The 21,520-nt window shown below is 44.0% G+C and overlaps 1 protein-coding gene and 1 long non-coding RNA gene across 2 annotated transcripts; both read left to right on the top strand.

The window, feature by feature from the left end:
• Nucleotides 1–710: 710 nt before the first annotated feature.
• Nucleotides 711–2,377, top strand: LOC137542317 (olfactory receptor 52M1-like). Its single transcript, XM_068264147.1, has 2 exons — nucleotides 711–834; nucleotides 1,572–2,377. The coding sequence occupies exons 1-2, from the start codon at nucleotides 711–713 to the stop codon at nucleotides 2,375–2,377; spliced, it is 930 nt and encodes a 309-aa protein (XP_068120248.1).
• Nucleotides 2,378–8,806: 6,429 nt separating this feature from the next.
• Nucleotides 8,807–14,303, top strand: LOC137542312 (uncharacterized). Its single transcript, XR_011025396.1, has 2 exons — nucleotides 8,807–8,860; nucleotides 13,804–14,303. It is a non-coding gene; the product is annotated as an uncharacterized lncRNA (long non-coding RNA).
• Nucleotides 14,304–21,520: the final 7,217 nt, after the last annotated feature.

Below are 21,520 nucleotides of genomic sequence, written 5' to 3'. Positions count from 1 at the left end.
CCGTGGCATAGAATCTCCGCTGCATCAGAGTTAGAGAGCCACAGATGCAGTGTAGATTCTACCTACCGCAGCCCAGAGTTAGTTAAAAGGACAGCCCCATATTTAAATAAGAGAGGGCAGCATGGTGGCGCAGTGGTTAGCGCTCTCACCTTGCAGCGCTGGGTCTCTGGTTTGAATCCCAGCCAGCGTACTATCTGCAAGGAGTTTGCATGTTCTCCCTGTGTCTGTGTGGGTTTCCTCCGGGCACTCCGGTTTCATTACACATCCCCAAAGCATACAGATAAGTTAATTTCTTCCCCCTAAAATTGGCCATAGACTACAATACATACACTACACGATACATTCACAGACATGTGACTATTGTAGGGATTACATTGTGAGCCCCTCTGAAGGACAGTTAGTGACAACACAATATATACTCTGTACAGCGCTGCGGAAGATGTTGGTGCTATATAAATACTAAAAAAATAATAATAGTAAAATGGTGCTTCACATTGATGTGAGGAGTGTGGCTAAAATAATCCAGAACCCAATTTTACAAGTCTGACCACTATTATTTATACTGCTGGCAGAAACTGACCACACCGTATCCTCCACCCCTCCTGACAGATTGTATTTTTGGTCTGGACATTTATTGTATTGATTTATTTATTAAATATTTTGTCTTTCTCTCATTCTCCACCTCCAGAAAAGGACACATGAAATGTGTGATGGCAACATCCAATGACAGCTGCTCGTACCCGTTTTCCTTCATTCTTCTTGGAATCCCAGGTTTGGAACATCTCCATGTCTGGATCTCTATCCCTTTCTGTTCCATGTTCCTTTTTGCCATCTTTGGGAACTATCAGGGCCGGATTTGTACTTCCTACCGCCCAAGGCCGACTATTACCAGCCGCCCCAACCAAAACCGTATCATACCACCTCTCTCCACACACACACACCCAAGAATGTTTGGGCCGCTGGTGTCCACTATTGTGGCTAGTGCCGAGGTCTCCATGGCAACGTGAAGTGAATCAATCACGTCACACGGGGAAACTGGTCAATCAAGCGATTTACAGGTGATGGGCGTGGTGGGAGCCGTCCACCACACACACATAGTCAAAAGTGGCTCACAATTGGACATTGGGTGGGGTCAGCAACACGTAAAAGTGAGTCCTGTACCCACTGCTGTCTCCAGGGTAACAGCGCTGGCCAATCAATAATTAAGAAATGGGTACTGTAAGAGGCTGCTTTCTGTATTCTGTACTATTTGCTGGTGCTGCCCCTGGTCCTTTCATCCCCCACACCAAGTACGTGAGAACCGGCCTTCTGTAACTGCCTGCAGCTGCTGATATGTCATTGGACAAGGTCTGGCTTTTTGCGAGTCACACACTGTTCACAAACGTTTGGTTAACGGACTGCAAGTGCCTGAGCACTGCACAGGCAGATGCCAGCTGGTACTAATAGTGCAGTTATCCTGACCCCTTTCATTTGTTTGGACACTTGCAAATAATGCCCTCTGTCTGCAGGCCGCCCCTTGTTTATCTGGTGCCCTAGGCCATGGCCTATGCGGCCTTGGCAGAAATCCGGCCATGGGAACTATACTGTCCTGCTTATCATCTTTAAGGACGTGACGCTTCACCAACCGATGTACATCTACTTTACAGTTCTTGCGTTTGTTGACCTTGTACTGGCCAATTCAACGGTGCCCAAACTCCTGTGCATCTTCTGGTTCCAGCTCAGTGAGATTGCCTTCCACACGTGTCTTCTTCAGATGTTCTTTGTACATGCCTTCTCTACCATCGAGTCTGGGATCTTTCTAGCCATGGCTTATGACCGTTACGTAGCCATATGTAACCCCCTTCGGTATTCAGTCATTGTGACGACTAGTGTTATTGTTAAAAGCGGACTGTTAGCAATGTTACGAGGCATGGTGTATATCCTCCCACTGCCTATTTTGGCTGAGAGATTTCACCAGTACAGCAGTAATGTCATTTTCCACTCGTATTGTGAACACATGGCCGTGGTGAGACTTGCCTGTGCCGATGTCTCTTTCAATGACCATCTTGGGATGGTGATTGGGTTTCTTGTATTGGTTATGGATTCTGTGCTCATTTTCTGCTCTTATGTGATGATCCTCCGGGCTCTTCTGAGGTTAAGTGTTGAGGCTCGGATGAAAGCCTTTGGAACATGCGTGTCTCATGTATGTGCAATCCTATGTTTCTACACTCCAATCCTTAGTTCCTCCTTAGTGCACAGATTTGGTAGAGATATTCCCCACCACACACACATTCTTCTGGCAAACTCATACCTCCTTGTGCCCCCCATGCTGAACCCTCTGGTCTATGGCATCAGAACTAAGCAGATCAGAGAAAGGGTGGTCAGGTTCTTTTCCTAAGAGGTTCCACATCTCAGCATTTCCTTTCAATTTGTGCTATGGGACAACTGCCTGGATTTCATTTGGACCTTTTAGTCCATGAGACAGGAACCAACGCAATACGGAGGACAGAGTGCTGGCTCATCGAAGTTTCACATCATGTAAAACAACAGGAATTTGACTTTTCATATTTCACTTAATGTTTCAAGGAACACTTTCATGCTCAAAGGACGTGTAGGTAGAAAAAAAGAAAGTCTTGTAAAATGATGAAAGGACAAACTTGTAGTAGGCGCCCAATGAGTATCTTAACTTTAAATGATATATTATAGAAATAATTAATTCTTATCTCTATCAGTGAACAAACCATATAGGTAGAAATAATTTTAATGCTGCACAAAAAGACAACGCGTTTCACGGGAACTGGCCCACTTCCTTGGTGGCACCCACACCCGAGACTGCTACTACTCACTTAGGCACTTTGTATTGACCTGAGGAAGCGGGCCAGTACTCGTGAAACGCGTTGTCTTTTTGTGCAGCATTACAATTATTTCTACCTATATGGTTTGTTCACTGATAGAAGTAAGAATTAATCATTTCTATACCATACGATTTAAAGTTAAGATACTCATTGGGCGCTTACTACAAGTTTGTCCCAGTTCATAGTTAACCCTTCGGGGTAGTGCATTGTACACTACGTGTCCAATCATCCAAGAAGAGCGACCAGCCCGCCAGCACCTGCCTAACGGGAGCATTTAATTTCCCGTAGGCTCTGTCTGTGGTTGCAACCTACACTTGTGAGTATATTGTACTACCCTACTCCTATCCATTTTCTTAACGATACTACACCATTGGGCTCCTCTCATTTCAGGACCTTGGCGATTGGAGCCACAACCACCGGGAGTCATCCCCTATCTCCACTCACATGCTCATGTTTTGATGAAACAATATTGTATTTCTTTCTGCTGCTGTAAAATCAACATAACCTGAACCAAATAAACTTTTTATGAATTTTGTTTTTAGTTGTATCATGAATTCATCATTTTTAAGAGGCTACGTTTGTGCGCTGGGAGTTATGAAGATGTCAACGAAAAAGTAAAATTCTTATAGTGATTTAGCTTCAGGAAGTAAAAATTGGTGTTAGTAAAATCAGAATCACAGCTGCTGGTCATAGATTAGTTGGTAGAAGCTTTGATATGTTAATAAGAAGCTCTAAGTACCGAGGTACTTCTGGCAGTTTCCTGTCTGTGAACCCTGTTGCATTGTGGGAAATAGCTGTTTACAGCTGTTTCCAACTGCCAAAACAGCAAGCAGCAGCTACATCACCTGCCAACAGTAAAAATGTCACCATGTGATAAATGTCAGAATGTAAATCGGGGAGAGGAAAGATTTTACAATGGGCAAAGACTGACTAAATCGTTTATACATAATTATTGTAAAAATGAAGCACTTTTTTTATTATATTTTTATTATTATTATTTTCACTGGAGTTCCTCTTTAACAAATGTTTTGTGGTTGTCAGGGGCGCCGCGAGGCATAAAGCGAACCAAGCGGTCGCTTGGGGCCTCAAGATCTTAGGGGCCTCGGCGGCTCCGTGACGTCGGCGTGACGTCACTTTTTCCCCGCAGCCCCGAGGGGCTGGCACTGGCAGAGCAGAGCAGGGCTACGGGAAGATGGCCGCCGCCGAAGCCCTGCTCTGGAGACTATGTCTCCAGTACAGGGCTTCGGGTGGCCATCTTCCCGTAGCCCTGCATGAATCAGCGCGGGAGATTGGAGGAGGAAGCCAGGGAGGGAGCTCCGTGGGAACTGCGCGCCTGAGGAGCCGGCCGGGAGAGGAGACGGGGAGAGAAGACTTCTGCCAGTGCCAGGTGAGTAAATTCTTTTCTTTTTGCAGCCCTAATTGCGATTGATTTCTGCTGAACTGTGCCCTAATTGCGTTTGATATCTGCTGAAAATGTGGCCCTAATTGCGTTTGATATCTGCTGAAAATGTGGCCCTAATTGCGATTGATTTCTGCTGAACTGTGCCCTAATTGCGTTTGATATCTGCTGAAAATGTGGCCCTAATTGCGTTTGATATCTGCTGAAAATGTGGCCCTAATTGCGATTGATTTCTGCTGAACTGTGCCCTAATTGCGTTTGATATCTGCTGAAAATGTGGCCCTAATTGCGATTGATTTCTGCTGAACTGTGCCCTAATTGCGTTTGATATCTGCTGAAAATGTGGCCCTAATTGCGATTGATATCTGCTGAACTGTGCCCTAATTGCGATTGATATCTGCTGAAAATGTGGCCCTAATTGCGATTGATTTCTGCTGAACTGTGCCCTAATTGCGTTTGATATCTGCTGAAAATGTGGCCCTAATTGCGATTGATTTCTGCTGAACTGTGCCCTAATTGCGTTTGATATCTGCTGAAAATGTGGCCCTAATTGCGATTGATTTCTGCTGAACTGTGCCCTAATTGCATTTGATATCTGCTGAAAATGTGGCCCTAATTGCGATTGATTTCTGCTGAACTGTGCCCTAATTGCGTTTGATATCTGCTGAAAATGTGGCCCTAATTGCGTTTGATTTCTGCTGAACTGTGCCCTAATTGCGTTTGATTTCTGCTGAACTGTGCCCTAATTGCGTTTGATTTCTGCTGAAAATGTGCCCTAATTGCGTTTGATTTCTGCTGAAAATGTGCCCTAATTGCGTTTGATTTCTGCTGAAAATGTGCCCTAATTGCGTTTGATTTCTGCTGAAATGTGGCCCAAATTGCGTTTTTATTTTCTGGTGTCTGGGGTAACTGTTGCTGCATTTATTATTTAATGGTCATAGTTGGCTATATTTGCTGTGCTACGGTTAAGCTTCGCCCATACAATGTCATGGCCGCGCCCATCTTTCGGCAAGCTACGCGCGCCTCAATCACCCCCACATCCATTTTTTCCCCGCAAACAGCCCCGCCCCAATCCACCCTCCTGCTCCACCCACATGTCATGGCCACGCCCACTTATGCGGGATAACCACACCCATTTTTCGCCGCGGCGCAGAATAGGGCCTCTTGCTACAGTCCGCTTGGGGCCACAAAAACCTTAGCTGCACCCCTGGTGGTTGTTGCAGCAAGTCCGGCCTAATAATAATTTGTGTTTCCTTTATAATAAAGACTAATTTATTGGTGCCTACAGAACTTATAACTGTCGGCTATGATCTTATTCACCAGATTTTGGGAGGGGGTGTAGACTGGTGTGTGTGTGTGTGTGTGTGTGTGTGTATGTATGTGTGTGTACAGAGTGTGTATATATAATGCGTTCGGGATGTGTGTGTGTGTGTGTGTGTGTGTGTGTGTGTGTGTGTGTGTGTGTGTGTGTGTGTGTGTGTGTGTGTGTGTGTGTGTGTGTGTGTGTGTGTGTGGGTGTGTGTGTGTGTGTTTGGGTGTGTGGGTGTGTGTGTAATGTGTGCATGTGTATATAGTGTGTGTGTGTGTGTACAATGTTTGTGTGTGTGCATGTGTATAATGTGTGCATGTGTGTGTGTGTGTACAGTGTGTGTGTACAGTGTGTGAGTACAGTGTGTGTGTACAATGTGTGTGTGTGTGTGTGTGTGTATGTGTATAATGTGTGTGTGTGTGTGTGTGTGTGTGTGTGTGTGTGTGTGTGTGTGTGTGTATACTGTGTGTGTGTGTGTGTGTGTGTGTGTGTGTGTACAGTGTGTGAGTACAGTGTGTGTGTACAATGTGTGTGTGTGTGTGTATAATGTGTGTGTGTGTGTGTGTGTGTGTGTGTGTGTGTGTGTGTGTGTGTGTGTGTGTGTGTGTGTGTGGTGTGTGTGTGCAGTAGAACAGTTTTCATAATTGTTGAACACAATTGTTGAACAAAACTAATGCACAGTGGCGTAGATAAGGAGCTGTGGGCCCCGATGCAAGTCTTACACTGGGGCCCCCCAAACACTCTATACATAACAATTGATACGGCACACCAAAACCTGCCAAAGGCAACTACAGTGTCAGAGGTGCAAGAAGGGGATGGGGAACAGCTTGTTACTGATTAACCCCAAGCACTCTATACATAGCAATCCCTGCCAATGGCAACTACAGTGTCAGAGGTGCAAGAAGGGGATGGGGAGCAGCTTGTTACTGATTACCCTCCAAGCACTCTATACATAGCAATCCCTGCCAATGGCAACTACAGTGTCAGAGGTGTAAGAAGGGGATGGGGAACAGTTTGTTAGTGATTACCCCCAAGCACTCTATACATAGCAATCCCTGCCAATGGCAACTACAGTGTCAGAGGTGTAAGAAGGGGATGGGGAGCAGCTTGTTACTGATTACCCCCAAGCACTCTATACATAGCAATCCCTGCCGATGGCAACTACAGTGTCAGAGGAGCAAGAAGGGGATGGGGAAGCAGCTTGTTACTGATTACCCCCAAGCACTCTATACATAGCAATCCCTGCCAATGGTAACTACAGTGTCAGAGGAGCAAGAAGGGGATGGGAAACAGCTTGTTAATGATTTCCACTATTCAAAGTATCTATAGAAGTGATTATTATGAGCACAGGACCAATAGAGAGCTAATACTGTAGTTGAGGGAGGGCCCTTCGGGGCCCCTCTGGCCCAAGGGCCCTGATGCTGTTGCATAGCTCTTAACTGTCCCTCTTTTGGTGGGACAGTCCCTCTTTGGGAGCCCTGTCCCTCTGTCCCTTTTTCCTCCTCATTTGTCCCTCTTTCAGGACTTTGTCCCTCTTTCTATGTAAATATATATATTTCTCTACTTAAAAAATGTGTTTGATTGACTCTAAACTTTATTCCCATTACTAATTTTAAATTGTTAATATGAAGGAGAATGAACCAGGATAGAGAGGACCAGTGTGGTTTGAATTATAAAACAACATATTTTTCTTATGAAATCTTTATTGTATGTGTGACTAGGGGTGTGAGGGGGGGGGCGTGATTAGGGGTATGGCAGGGGTGTGGCTTAAGTGTCCCTCTTTCTCATCTCAAAAAGTTGGGAGGTATGCGGTTGCAACCTCTGAAACTCCTATTGCTACGCCACTGGTAATGCAACAAGGAGCAGCTGTCTATATTGTGTTCATTCTAAGAAATTCTCAGTCTAGTTCTGTACAAATTAACAAGCTGACACATCATTGCATTCCAGCGGATCTGGAGGTGTGTTTAGCTTCTAAGGGCAGCAATGGATAATTTGCATATATTCAGCAGTGATGCACTGGGAGACATCTCAAGCTCACTCCATCCTGAATTATTGCAAATTCTTTCTGTTTTAGGAAAGCAAACATTTGTTTTTCTTAACATCTTAGTAAGGGGGCTTTTAGGACCATTGTTGTCCCTTACACACTCCAATGAGTTCTGGGTCACCATGAGCTCGCTGGTTAGTCTGTACCTCTCAGTCTGGGGAGTAATGCTGGTGCAACACTGCCATCTGCTGGAAGATAGCTAAAACTGCATCCATCAATTACAATTGATATTGCGAAGAATATTATTATTATTGTTATTATTATTATTATTATCATCATCATCAAATAAATAAACAGAAGCAACCCAACCAGCTCACTACTGTCCAATTTAAGTATCAATGACACATTGTTTTCAGCTTGCTTAGTGTTTTTAACTGCTTATTGTCCTGGCGGCAGTATGTCTTCACCCCACTGAACTTCATCTAAAGTCCCAGGAACAAAGATATTCATCTGCAACCATAGGCCACCACAGAGGCGCCTACATTCTATCCCCTATGCTACCAAGGCATTTTGTATTGACCTGAGGAAGCAGGTCATGACCCGTGAAATGCGTTGCCAGATTGCTTTTTCTATAAAACTCTTTTCCAGTTGAACTGATCTCCTCTCTTACCTCTCTTTTTTATTACATTACTTTATTTCTATTTATACTTTAGAACATTATTATAGAACACACATTGGGCACCTCTATCCTATCTATTACTGTCTGCCACGACGATCACCCGCCTCACGCACTTGTGTGCATTCCCACGCACATTCTCGTTGCCGCCCATTAGTACACTAATCAGTGAATAGGAACACTGTTCCCATTCACCGATCTAAGTGCCTATGATCAATGATCACCAGCATCAATTAGATGCCACTGGTCATTGAGGAAAGTGAAAGTAAAACATACTGTTACAAACTTGCCCGACACTGCTGCCGGCGGCTCCTCTAGCGGTTCCGGAAGCCGCTTACTGCATCCTCCTCTGGCGGCATCCAGGCTCCCCTGTGGGCGTCAATCGGTGCGGCGGTTCCGGCCATGTCCCCAGGCGGGCGCACACGATTCATAACATCCTTTATAGGCTGAGGAGGCGGGAGTGTGGTATGTCAGCTGATGTAGAGTCAGCTGACACTAGCCCATGCAGAAACGGTGCTGAATGGCTGGAACTTCCAGGGGGCGTGGTTTGCTACTTCATCTCAGTATATAAGGCCTGACTTGTCAGTTGTCCAGTGTCCGTTATACCGGTAGCTATCAGTACGCTGAGCACTGGACCTTGCCTTGCTATTGTGCCTAAGTCAGCTAGTTTTCAGAGCTGCCGATATATATGTACTCTAGTTAGATCAGTCTTGTATATTGTATATTCTCCTGATTGTTTCCTGTGTATGACCCTGGCGTGCCCCTCACTTTTTTAACTATTTACGCTCCTGGCGGCAGTATATCTTCACCCCACTGAACTTCATCTAAAGTCCCAGGGACAAAGATATTCATCTGCCACCATAGGCCACCACATTAAAGACGCCTACACTCTATCCCCTATGCTACCAAGGCATGTACTGTACCTGTACTACAGACATCTGATACTCGGCTTTGACCTCAGCTTGTTTACGACTCTGTCTCTGCCTTATGCTTCCTGTACTGCAGACATCTGATAATCGGTTTAGACCTCGGCCTGTTAACGACTCTGACTTTGTCTGACTCCTGGTACCTCTGTTTCTGATACGTAGATGACCTTTGGCTATCTCCAACTACTCGATTTCTATATATCTGCTAAGTAACTGTGCCCAGGCATTACACATACACACATTACTTCCTCTGTGTACGGTTCAGTACACAGGAGGAATAAAAGTGGAGGGACATCTAGTGGCCAAATAGTAAACTGACACCTACATTACTAATACATTAAAATAATTTTTTTTTTGCATAAAATACCCCATGAATTAAGCCCTTACCTCCCCTCCCATAGTTACCAAAAATAAAACACTTTTATAAGAAAAAAAAAACAACAAAAAAAATAAAACATGACATTTAAAAAAAGATGCATAAAAAATTACTTTAGGGACTCAACTTTTTTAAAATATAAGTTATGAGCGTATATTATTGTTATTTTTGCAAATTTTGGCTTGTAATTATTGACGGACGCAAAATGGACAAAATACACCTTTATTTCCAAATAAGACTTTTCATTATTAGTACTTAGAGTACTGGTTAAGGGCTCTGACTTTGACATGGGAGACTAGGGTTCAAATCCTGGCTAGGGTCAGTACCTATTCAGTAAGGAGTTCAAGGCAAGACTCCCTAACACTGCAGGGTGGTCTCCTGAGCGCGTGCCAGTGGCTGCAGCTCTTGAGTGCTTTGAGTCCGACAGGAGAAAAGCGCTATACAAATGTTTGCATTACTATTATTAACCTATAGTCTGCAGGGAAATTATATGAATTTGAGTGGACTGTTGGAATTGTTTTAAAATACAAGGCTCAGTGTTGTACAATAGAGATGGTAGTTTGGTGTGGCCTGTGTCATTAGTAGTGATCTTCCATTCCATGATGCACAGCATGTGACCTCTGTCCCGAAGTCAGCTGGCCAATAGGGATGGAGCTCAGCAGGGCAATCCCGATGGGTAACAGTAAATTCGGGCGCCTGAGGCTAGTGGACAAATCGGGCGCCGCCATTCACTCCTATAATAAATATCGTTTAATGGGCGCCCGATAGGAAAAAAGGGCGCCGGAGAAAAATAACGTTTTAAAAGCGGCGCCCGGAGACTTAATGTTTTATTACTGCTTCTCATGATTACACATTATTTAATGATTTATACATTTTTAAATATTATTTTTAAACGAAAAACAGTACAATATTTTTTTTCAAACATTATTTTTAAACGAAAAACAGTACATTTTTTTTTTTTTTTTTTTTACATTATTTTTAAACGAAAAAACCAACAGGGGGGTCTTAGGTTTAGGCACCAACAGGGGGGTCTTAGGTTTAGGCACCAACAGGGGGGTCTTAGGTTTAGGCACCAACAGGGGGTCTTAGGTTTAGGCACCAAAAGGGGGGTCTTAGGTTTAGGCACCAACAGGGGGGTCTTAGGTTTAGGCACCAACAGGGGGTCTTAGGTTTAGGCACCAACAGGGGGGTCTTAGGTTTAGGCACCAACAGGGGGGTCTTAGGTTTAGGCACTAACAGGGGGGTCTTAGGTTTAGGCACCAACAGGGGGGTCTTAGGTTTAGGCACTAACAGGGGGGTCTAGGGGTTAGGGGTAGGTACAGGGAGGGTTACTTAGGCACCAACAGGGGGGGTCTTAGGTTTAGGCATCAACAGGGGGGTCTAGGGGTTAGGGGTAGGTACAGGGAGGGTTACTTAGTAATTTTTTTTTTAAACGCTATTATACGTTTCACTATTTAAACGAAAGATTAACGTTTTTACAATTGCCGATTTAATGCACATTATTTAATGATTTATAACTTTATAAAACATTAATTTTAAACGAAATACAGTACAATACATTTTTAAACGTTATCCATGCTTATCGTTAAAAACCCGGCGCCCTTTTTTCCCAGCGCCCCTTTTTAACGTACGCATCCCGATGAACTCCATTAAGCGCCACATTGATCAAAACAGATTAAAAACCTCAAATACTAAAAAATGAATGCATTTTAAAAAGAGTGTGATGTGTGGGGAAGGGAAGGGGCAGAAGATAAGTAAAACATGATAATTCACTTTGTACAGTCTATCTGTTTTAAATCCTAAGAAGTGGGTACTATAGAAATATATAGATTTATACATATTTTATTCACATACTTATTTATAGTGTTGGCGCTCGAATTTGGCACCACATGGTGCAGAACCTGAACTCTCACATTCAAAACCATTTCAGAAACGTCCCCCGTCCTGCAGTCCGGTGCTGAAATAATGCAGGGGTTCCGGTTCTGAACCGCACGGTGATAAACACCAACAATATTCATTTATTCACCTGATTGCACTAAGATATCCGTGAACTAAAAGGCACTTAAAAAAAACACCTATAGCGCGATTTCACTATGTGTAAGTTGCAATGTGATAAGATCGTATCCTGTGGTAGCGTTGCAGTGCGACCATACAGTGCACACAGTACAATGAAAGTTTTCCCCACTCCCCCTGTAAATGCATGTGCTGCCCTCTTAAAGGGGTTCTGTGGGCCTTAAAAAACAAAAAGTGTCACTTACCTGGGGCTCCTGCCGGCCCCCTGCAGGTATTAAGTCCCACGCTGTCACTGAAGCCACTCCCGTTCATAGCTAACCTGCTAATTATTCATCTAATTAGACAAATAGCACTACGTCTGCGCGGCCGTGGCCGCAATGCATCCTTGCTCGTCATCGGAAGCTTACTGCGCAGGCGCAGTACAAGAAAACTTCATACTGCACCTGCGATGACGCACGCGGGAGCGGCGCTATTCCTCTAGTTAGATGAATAATTAGCAGGTTACCGGCGGCGACAAACGGGGGTGGCTTCAGTGACAGCATGGGACTTAATAGCTGCAGGGAGACGTAGAAGCCCCAGGTAAGTGACACTTTTTGTTTCTGTTAACCTCCTTGCCGGTTATCCCGAACTCAGTTCGGGGTAACCTGCGCAGGAGGATTTCTCAGGCCCCGCTGGGCCGATTTGCATAACTTTTTTTTTCCTACACGCAGCTAGCACTTTGCTAGCTGCGTGTAGTACGCGATCGCCGCTGCTCGCCGCCGATTCGCCGCTACCCGCCGCGCCGATGCCGCCCCCCCGCCACAGACCCCTGCGCAGCCTGGCCAATCAGTGCCTGGCAGCGCTAAGGGGCGGATCGGAATTCCCTCTGACGTCACGACGTCCATGACGTCGGTGACGTCATCCCGCCCGGTCGCCATGGCGATCGGGGAAGCCCTGCAGGAAATCCCGTTCTCAACGGGATTTCCTGCATAGGGTGGGGGGATGCCGCCGCTTAGCGGCTATCATGTAGCGAGCCCTGGGCTCGCTACATGATTTAAAAAAAATAAAAATTAAAAAAAAGTGCGGCGCTGCCTCCTTGCCGGATTTTTTAGACCGGCAAGGAGGTTAAAGGCCAACAGAACCCCTTTAACGGCTTCCCATCCTTATTATGCTGATTGGCGTGGCCACGGAAGCAGCCCCAGGACCGCCTAACGCCGGTTGGCGTAAAGTCCTGGGGCAGCAGTTTGCAGGAGATAGCGCACGCTGATGCGCATGCATCTCCACTCCGCCTACAGTCTCCCAGTGCCGCTCGCTGCTCGGAGACTGTTAGTGACCACTGTGTGGTGGTAAGTTTTCTCTTGCCTTATTATCTCCAGCATGATCTTAGTGAATTGAGGCCAGTAGCCTCAATTCACTAAGATCATGCTGGAGATAATAAGGCAAGAGAAAACTTACCTCCACACAGTGAGAGAGTTTTCTTACTTCTTCATTCCTTAAATTACCTCCTCTGTAGTTATTTTCACACGCAGTTAATTAACAGCCTTTCTTTAACTTTAGAATTCAGGAATTATTTTAAGGATTGAAGAGTTAACTTTATAGATCTCACCTTAACTTAAAGACAGATGAGTTAACTTTAGGTTTGCCTAAGGTAAAATGTTTCCTGAATACGACATGCCTTATCACCATGGTGATAACTATAGAAACGTTATTAAAGACAGGAGATAAGCTTAGTGAATTGAGGCCATTGTCTGCATCTTAAAGAACTACTGAAGTGAGAGTAATATGGAGGCTGCCATATTTATTTCCTGTTAAACAATACCAGTTGCCTGGCAGTCCTGCGATCTAGTTGGCTGCAGTAGTGTCTGAATCACTCCTGAAACAAGCATGCAGCTAATCTTGTCAGATCTGACAATAATGTCAAAAACACCTGATCTGCTGCATGCTTGTTCAGGGGCTGTGGCTAAAAGGATTAGAGGCAAAGGATCAGCAGGGCTGCCAGGCAACTGGTATTGCTTAAAAGGAAACACATATGGCAGCCTCCATATTCCATTCACCTCTGGTATCCTTTAAATATTGACTGTATCTATACATTAATTAGTGAAACAAATATCAGTATATAGAGCACAGTTAAACACTTTATTTAACAGTTTTTTTTATAGCCCAACCATATTACTAAATAATTCAGAACATATCTGACATTGATATCCTATTTATTGTACATTAATTTATTTCTCGTGTAATGGATTACAATTATCTGACAGTTTATTGAGTGTTAATGCAGGAGTGATAATTATCTTTCTCTGTTAGGCTCTGATGCTGGCCAGAATCCCTGTAGAGAGATTTGGAAGGCCACAGTCATCACTCTCCAGGTAAAAGTTCTCTTTCTGAAGCCTAATTATGTCCGAGGCCTGAGGGACCTCCTGACCGGAGCGTGTTAGAGTGTATGGTAAACACACAATCATCTGGGACGGCCCCCGAGGAGCAGCTGAGAATTACAGAGATGAATAATGAAGGCTTAATTGGCTGAGGTGTGACCGGGGATCTGGCCCTGTCCAGAGGAGACATCGGCCTCCCCATAGCTCTCATTAGAGTCGCCGTGGCTGCAGAGAGATGACCAGCTCGTTAGGCTAATTGCTGGCTGGGGAGGTCCTTTAGGATGATCTGCAGAACGGACAGAATAATGAGGATAACTTGTAATGACCATTATTGTGCAATGACTGATCCTTAATTGCAATCAGGCTGAAAATTGTTAAACAAAGTAAACTGAGCTTGAAGATAAAAATAAAATTGTTTATGAACAGCATATACATCATTAGTTAGCTTGTTTTTGAATATTATTATTATTATATGTAGAAGTTTAGAAAATTATCATTTTTTACAGCAATATTTCTAATTTTTCTTAATCAGCTTAAAGTGACATTGAAGAAAAAAAACAAAACAAAAAAACAAACCATATGATATAATGAATTATATGTGTAGTACGGATAATTACCGTAATAGAACATTAGTAACAACAAAAGAGTTTTCGTCCCCAAAAGTGGTGGAAAAAAGTCCCTGCAATTTTTGGATCGAAGGCAAAAAAAAAAAATTGCATGCACGTACGCGTTTACGTGATCATGCATGCGTTTAAGTGGTTGACGATCGCGTACTTGTTTATGCAATCGCAAACCGAAAATGCATAGAAAAGGGGCTTTTTTATTGTGTCTTATAAGGCGAAAAACCTCTACACTACACTACACCTCCAACACCTGTTGTCTGGAAATTACCTTATTTCCTAGCTTTTCCCAGGTGTTATAAATCATCACATTATGGGCTTTATTCACTAAAGCATGCTAAGTTTTAGCACGCCAGTGAAAATCCACTTATCACGTGCAAGTGCCAATATGTCCATAAGAATTTGTGCGCTGAAAGTTTTGCACTCACTGCTTCGCATGCAAAATTAGCTGCTTCGCGTGCTACGTAGCGTGATAAGCATACTTTAAAATAGATAAGCAAAACTTTATGTGCGCAGCAAACTTTTACGCGCTCTAAAATAGCACGCGATCAGTAAGAGCTTTGCCGTGCAAAATACTTAGCACCCTAGTTTGCACGTGCAAAGCTTTTAGGCGTGCTAAGTGAATCAAGCCCTATGAATTTATAATGCAGTATTTGATATACAGGATTTCTGGGAGACATGTTGTTCATAATATTAGTCCCCCGGCTGTTATCAGCTCAGACCTTCAGCTCATCCTCCGGCAGTAGCCACGGCTCTTAGTCTCCAGCAGAAACAGTGTTGAGCTTACATTTCACGTAATTGTAATTTTCCGTCAAATTTCGCAATTAAGATGCAAACTCAGAATGTGAAATTTCTGGCTAATTTGTAACTAATGTCGGCCATAGCCTTAGTTATGTTCCTTTATTTTGTGCTATTAAGCAGAATGCCAAATTAGATTCTTTGAAAACAAGTAAGAAAAATATTTTCAAAAAGACCTTGTAGTTAGAACTTTGATTTTAAAACATTTCAAATATTTTTTTTTTTTAAAACTCAGCAAAATGACTATTTGTTATACAATAATACAATACAATAACATTTCTATAGCGCTTTTCTCCCATAGGACTGAAAGCGCTTTGTTGCAGTGCTGGTCGTAATGTAGAAAGCTACGCTTACGGATCATTACGCGCAATTTTACGCTATTACGCATTACGAAATTACGCTTGCGGCATAGACATTCAATTTCGGTACATGTCTATAATTACGCATAGCACTTACGCAATTACGCGTAAGTATACCGTAATTCAGGTTATTACGTTATAGGCTTACGCGTAAAATCCTACTAGCCATTAATGCGTAAGGTCATGCTGCCAAGCGGAAAAGTTGACGCATGGTAGCCGCCGACTTTAAGGGTTAATAGCAAAGCCCCCTTAAGTGCTAAGAGCCTCAAATTTGGAGAATATATTAAGGAGATCAGAAGGAATAAGAGGAAAAAAATTTTTTTCAAAAAGACCTTATAGTTTTTGAGAAAATCGATGTTAAAGTTTCAAAGGAAAAATATATACATTTAAAAACCCGCCGACTTTAACGGTTAATAGCAAAGCCTGCTTAAAATTTAGGAACACCAAATTCACAGGGTATATTAAGGGGATCAGTGGGAATAAGAGGAAAAATTTTTTTTTCAAAAAGACCTTATAGTTTTTGAGAAAATCGATTTTTAAGTTTCAAGGGCGAAAATGTCTTTTAAATGCGGAAAATGTCAGTTTTTTTTGCACAGGTAACAATAGTGTTTTATTTTCATAGATTCCCCCAAGTGGGAAGAGTTTTACTTACTTCGTTCTGAGTGTGGGAAATATAAAAAAAAACGACGTGGGGTCCCCCCTCCCAGACCTCTTTAACCCCTTGTCCCCCATGCAGACTGGGATAGCCAGAATGCGGAGCACCGGCCGCGTGGGGCTCCGCACCCTGACTATACCAGCCCGCATGGTCCATGGATTGGGGGGTCTCGGAAGGGGAGGGGCAGCCAAGCTTTCCCCTCCCCCTCCGAGCCCTTGTCCAATCCAAGGACAAGGGGCTCTTCTCCACCTCCGATGGGCGGTGGAGGTGGAGGCCGCGATTTCCTGGGGAGGGGTTCATGGTGGCATCTGGGAGTCCCCTTTAAAAAGGGGTCCCCCAGATGCCCACCCCCCTCCCAGGAGAAATGAGTATAGAGGTACTTGTAGTACCCCTTACCCATTTCCTTTAAGAGTTAAAAGTAAATAAACACACAAACACATAGAAAAAGTATTTTAATTGAACAAAAAACATAACCACGAAAAAAGTCCCTTAATATTCTTAATTAACCATTAATACTTACCTGTCCCTTTAAAAGCCAGTTCCCACGCAATATCCTCGGAAATATACTAATCAGTTACAATGTAACAAAGTTATTACAATGTAACAACTTTGTTACATTGTAACTACGCCGCACCCAACGTCACTCACCGCCGCCGCCGCCTCCGCGTCTGTGCTGCAGGACCCGACAGAAGAAAGCATCTTTGTATTTGGGCTCCAAGGAGCCCCATTGGTCCTTAGCAGACCAATGGGGTTCCTTCTGATTTGAAGGAACCCCATTGGTCTGCTAAGGACCAATGGGACTCCTTGGAGCCCAAATACAAAGATGCTTTCGAGAGCTCTGAGCTAATATAGCTCAGAGCTCTGTCGGGTGAAGGGACGCTAAGTCCCCGCCGGCTCCGCTGCCCTCCCCGCCTCTCCCACATGTCACCTATATACATGCTGGCACCCATGGGTGCCAGCATGTATATGAGTGACAGGTGTGGGCGGAGTGGACGGCGGGAGCCGGCGGGGACTAGCGTGTATGCGGCGGCCGGCGGGTGAGCGGCGAGTGACGTCGGGTGCGTGGTGTTACAAAGTAACAAAGTTGTTACATTGTAATAACTTTGTTACATTGTAACTGATTAGTATATTTCCGAGGATATTGCGTGGGAACTGGCTTTTAAAGGGACAGGTAAGTATTAATGGTTAATTAAGAATATTAAAGGACTTTTTTCGTGGTTATGTTTTTTGTTCAATTAAAATACTTTTTCTATGTGTTTGTGTGTTTATTTACTTTTAACTCTTAAAGGAAATGGGTAAGGGGTACTACAAGTACCTCTATACTCATTTCTCCTGGGAGGGGGGTGGGCATCTGGGGGACCCCTTTTTAAAGGGGACTCCCAGATGCCACCATGAACCCCTCCCCAGGAAATCGCGGCCTCCACCTCCACCGCCCATCGGAGGTGGAGAAGAGCCCCTTGTCCTTGGATTGGACAAGGGCTCGGAGGGGGAGGGGAAAGCTTGGCTGCCCCTCCCCTTCCGAGACCCCCCAATCCATGGACCATGCGGGCTGGTATAGTCAGGGTGCGGAGCCCCACGCGGCCGGTGCTCCGCATTCTGGCTATCCCAGTCTGCATGGGGGACAAGGGGTTAAAGAGGTCTGGGAGGGGGGACCCCACGTCGTTTTTTTTTTATATTTCCCACACTCAGAACGAAGTAAGTAAAACTCTTCCCACTTGGGGGAATCTATGAAAATAAAACACTATTGTTACCTGTGCAAAAAAAACTGACATTTTCCGCATTTAAAAGACATTTTCGCCCTTGAAACTTAAAAATCGATTTTCTCAAAAACTATAAGGTCTTTTTGAAAAAAAATTTTTTCCTCTTATTCCCACTGATGCCCTTAATATACCCTGTGAATTTGGTGTTCCTAAATTTTAAGCAGGCTTTGCTATTAACCGTTAAAGTCGGCGGGTTTTTAAATGTATATATTTTTCCTTTGAAACTTTAACATCGATTTTCTCAAAAACTATAAGGTCTTTTTGAAAAAAAAATTTTTCCTCTTATTCCTTCTGATCTCCTTAATATATTCTCCAAATTTGAGGCTCTTAGCACTTAAGGGGGCTTTGCTATTAACCCTTAAAGTCGGCGGCTTTTTTATATTATACGGGAGCGTAATATTACGCGATTACGGCAGACTGTGTAATTTCAATGGGAGTTTACTGTCTTACGCGTAATTTGTTACGTGTAAAACGTAACCCTACGGTCTACGCGTAATTAATTACGCGTAATACCGTAACCTTACACGTAACGCTTACGGTGCATTTGTAGTGAATTACGATGCGTAATTACGCTAATGCGTAATTTCGGCCCAGCACTGCTTTGTTGCTGTACACTTTAATATATACCGAGTTCAGAACTCTGTACAGACATTTTGCACATTTTATTGCCGTTTCACACGAGGCCTTTGCAAACTAGCAACAAGCAATTTTACCTCAAGAGGCCGCTAAGTCACAGAAAGTCTATGGAGACTTTCATACTGCAAAGTGCTGCAGCAGAAGTGGTTAAATCGCCGCATAGCCACCACAAGTCATCTATGCGTTATCTTGTGATAGGCAAATCTCCCCCTCTCCCCCAGAGCCCTTGTTCAATCCATGGATAAGGGGCTCTTCCCCACCTCCAGTGTCCCAGAGGATGTGGGTGGTTCGTCCTGGAGGAGCTCATGGGGAAATATGGGTATCCCCTTTAGTATAGCAAGTCCCGACTCTGACACCAGCACCCTTCCTCTCCCACCTCTTGCAGTACCCACCCCCATCAGCAGCCAGGCCACCCACAGAACCCTGCTCTGACACCCCTGCACTGCGACATGCTAACACTCATGGCTGTTGAAATGCAGCAGTACAGGGGTGTCACAACAGGGTGCTGTGGCTGCCCTAACTGCTATGTGTCACGGCAGAGGTGGGGGAGGAGAGCATGGGTGCCCACGGTAGGGTTGGGGCTTGCTATAGTAAAGTGCAGAGCATCTTTGAAAAAACTGCTGGGGCTCCCCATTGGGGAGGATTCCCATTGGTCCGTTAAAGAGGACCTCCAGAGTAAATCCTAAAATCCAGCAGCCTGCAAGTAAAAGAAAGTTATATTTACCCAAGAAGCCCTGTCCCACAAAGCCGTCCCAAAGTCCCTGCATGGCCCCGCCTTCCCGTCAATGTAGGGTGCCAATGCTCTCCCCTCATACTGCGACCCCTCTTACCCCCCAAAACGGCCCTGGGCGGGCCCCAGAGGGGAACCACTCCCCCCCCCCCCCCCATGGCTTCATGGCTTGCAGCGCCTATTGTTACTCCACTGGTGTGGGTGTTCTGTTCTCCATTTCTCCTCGGTAAATGGAGAGAGGTAAATAGAGAGGAACATTTCAAAGTATTAATTAATGTGGGATTAACCAAAGGTAAGTATTTATGGTTAATTAAGAAAATTAAAGGACTTTTCTTGTCGTTAAGTTTTTATTCAACATTTGACTCTTTGTGGAAATGGGTAACGGGTAGTTCAGTTCCTCTATGCCCATTTTACCTGGATGGAAATCACGACATATTTTTAAATAGTAAATTACATCTACAAATAAATGTTTCTGTTTTCAGTTTTCAATCCTGAAACTCCGTTTGGCCTATTGGTGGTCATTTTACAACTAAACATTTCTTATTTACCAACAGTTGGCCCTCCACAGACTTCCAACCACTTCCTGATTGCTCTGAAGATAGCTATTTTTTCCAGGGTTGTCTCACTCTTTTAGGGCTCTGATGGCTGTTTGCTGTCTGAGCTCCTGGTCTTGAGTCCGTTTGATGTCTTCCGGACTCCTGGACCTTTGGTCTGTTGTCTAACCTGAATCCCGCTTCTGATTTGGCACTGCAGTTCTCCTCCCGGCTTCTGTGGTTGTCCTGTTTCCAGCTCTATGTAACTAAGTCAGTTAGTGAGTGATTGGGTTTGATTGCTGGGTTGTTTTCACTTGTGTTATGGTTGGTCATCACCATTCCCTTGCACATATCTGCACATATATTTCCTATTAACGTTGTGTGTATCATTTGTTTCTTCTCTTTTTATTATATACAGCCAAAATGGTCTACAGTAACAATGGTCAATGTGGTGTAAAACATTCTGATTGGCCTGCACATTTCTTGCAAATTATATGCAACTTGGAACTAAGTCAACCAAATGAACTTCCTGTTGATTTTGATTGGCCCGTTTACAAGCTGTATGCAGTTCGCATGCAAATTGAAATACAGAATTATGAGCATTTCACTGACCACCAGCTCCATCCACCAGCTTCTTTGCTGATGAAGTTGGTAACAATTGCATTGTACTCGGCATTGTGCTATATGTTCATACTTTATTTAAATAAAGAGTTATGATAAAGTTAATCATGATGTGATGATTAGAGATGGCCCGAATGGTTCCAGGCAAACTTAGGGTGGTTCGTGTTCGCAGTGAACCAGGAACTTTTTTCAAAAGTTCGGTTCGCCCAAAGACTTTAATGCCCGCCGACTTTAGCGGTTAATAGCAAAGTCCCCTTACATAGTAAAAACACCAAATTTGCAGGGTATGTAGAGGAGGGCAGTGGCTACAGGAGGAAAACATTTTCTTTCAAAAAGACCTTATAGTTTTTGAGAAAATCGATTTTAAAATTTCAATGTAAAATCTCCTTCTGACCTTGGGAAAATATACCCCCGCCGAATTTAACGGTTAATAGCAAAGACCCTTTAAAAGCAAGAAACACCAAAATTGCTGGGAATGTTAAGAAGAACAGTGGGAACAAGAGGAACATTTTTTTTTTCAAAAAGACCTTATACTTTTGGAGAAAATCGATTTTAAAAAAAGAGTTGATTCATTAAAAAGTTCCGGCTCATTCATAAGCCGTTAGTATAGCAGAGAATGCGTCCTCGGCACGACATGAAGCTGCCGGTTCCCACTGCTGTCTCTCCCCACCTGCCTGCACCTGTCACCCTCACCTAGGATGGGTGCACCGGGTGCCAGCCTAGGTGAGGGTGACAGGTGAGGAGGTGGGGAGAGACAGCAGGAGCGTCCAAAGGACGCATTCTCTGCTATGTGGGAGGCATCGGAGATCTTCAATTAACTTAATTAAAGATCGCAAGATAAGAGGATACATTATCCGTTGGATCGTTTACTGAGGATATTGGCGTGGGAATTTTTTTTTAAAGGTACAGGTAAGTATTTCTGGTTAATTAAGAAAAT

The sequence above is a fragment of the Hyperolius riggenbachi genome, chromosome 2 (assembly GCF_040937935.1).
Source record: "Hyperolius riggenbachi isolate aHypRig1 chromosome 2, aHypRig1.pri, whole genome shotgun sequence".
NCBI classification, from domain to species: Eukaryota; Metazoa; Chordata; class Amphibia; order Anura; family Hyperoliidae; genus Hyperolius; species Hyperolius riggenbachi.
This window is presented reverse-complemented; position numbering and strand designations above follow the sequence as displayed.

What these genes read in the sequence shown, in the direction of transcription:
- LOC137542317 (XM_068264147.1), top strand. Translation starts at nt 711, where the DNA reads ATGGCAACATCCAATGACAGCTGCTCGTACCCGTTTTCCTTCATTCTT. An exon ending in CATGTTCCTTTTTGCCATCT is followed by an intron (nt 835 to 1,571) that starts TTGGGAACTATC and finishes AGAAATCCGGCC; the next exon opens with ATGGGAACTATACTGTCCTG.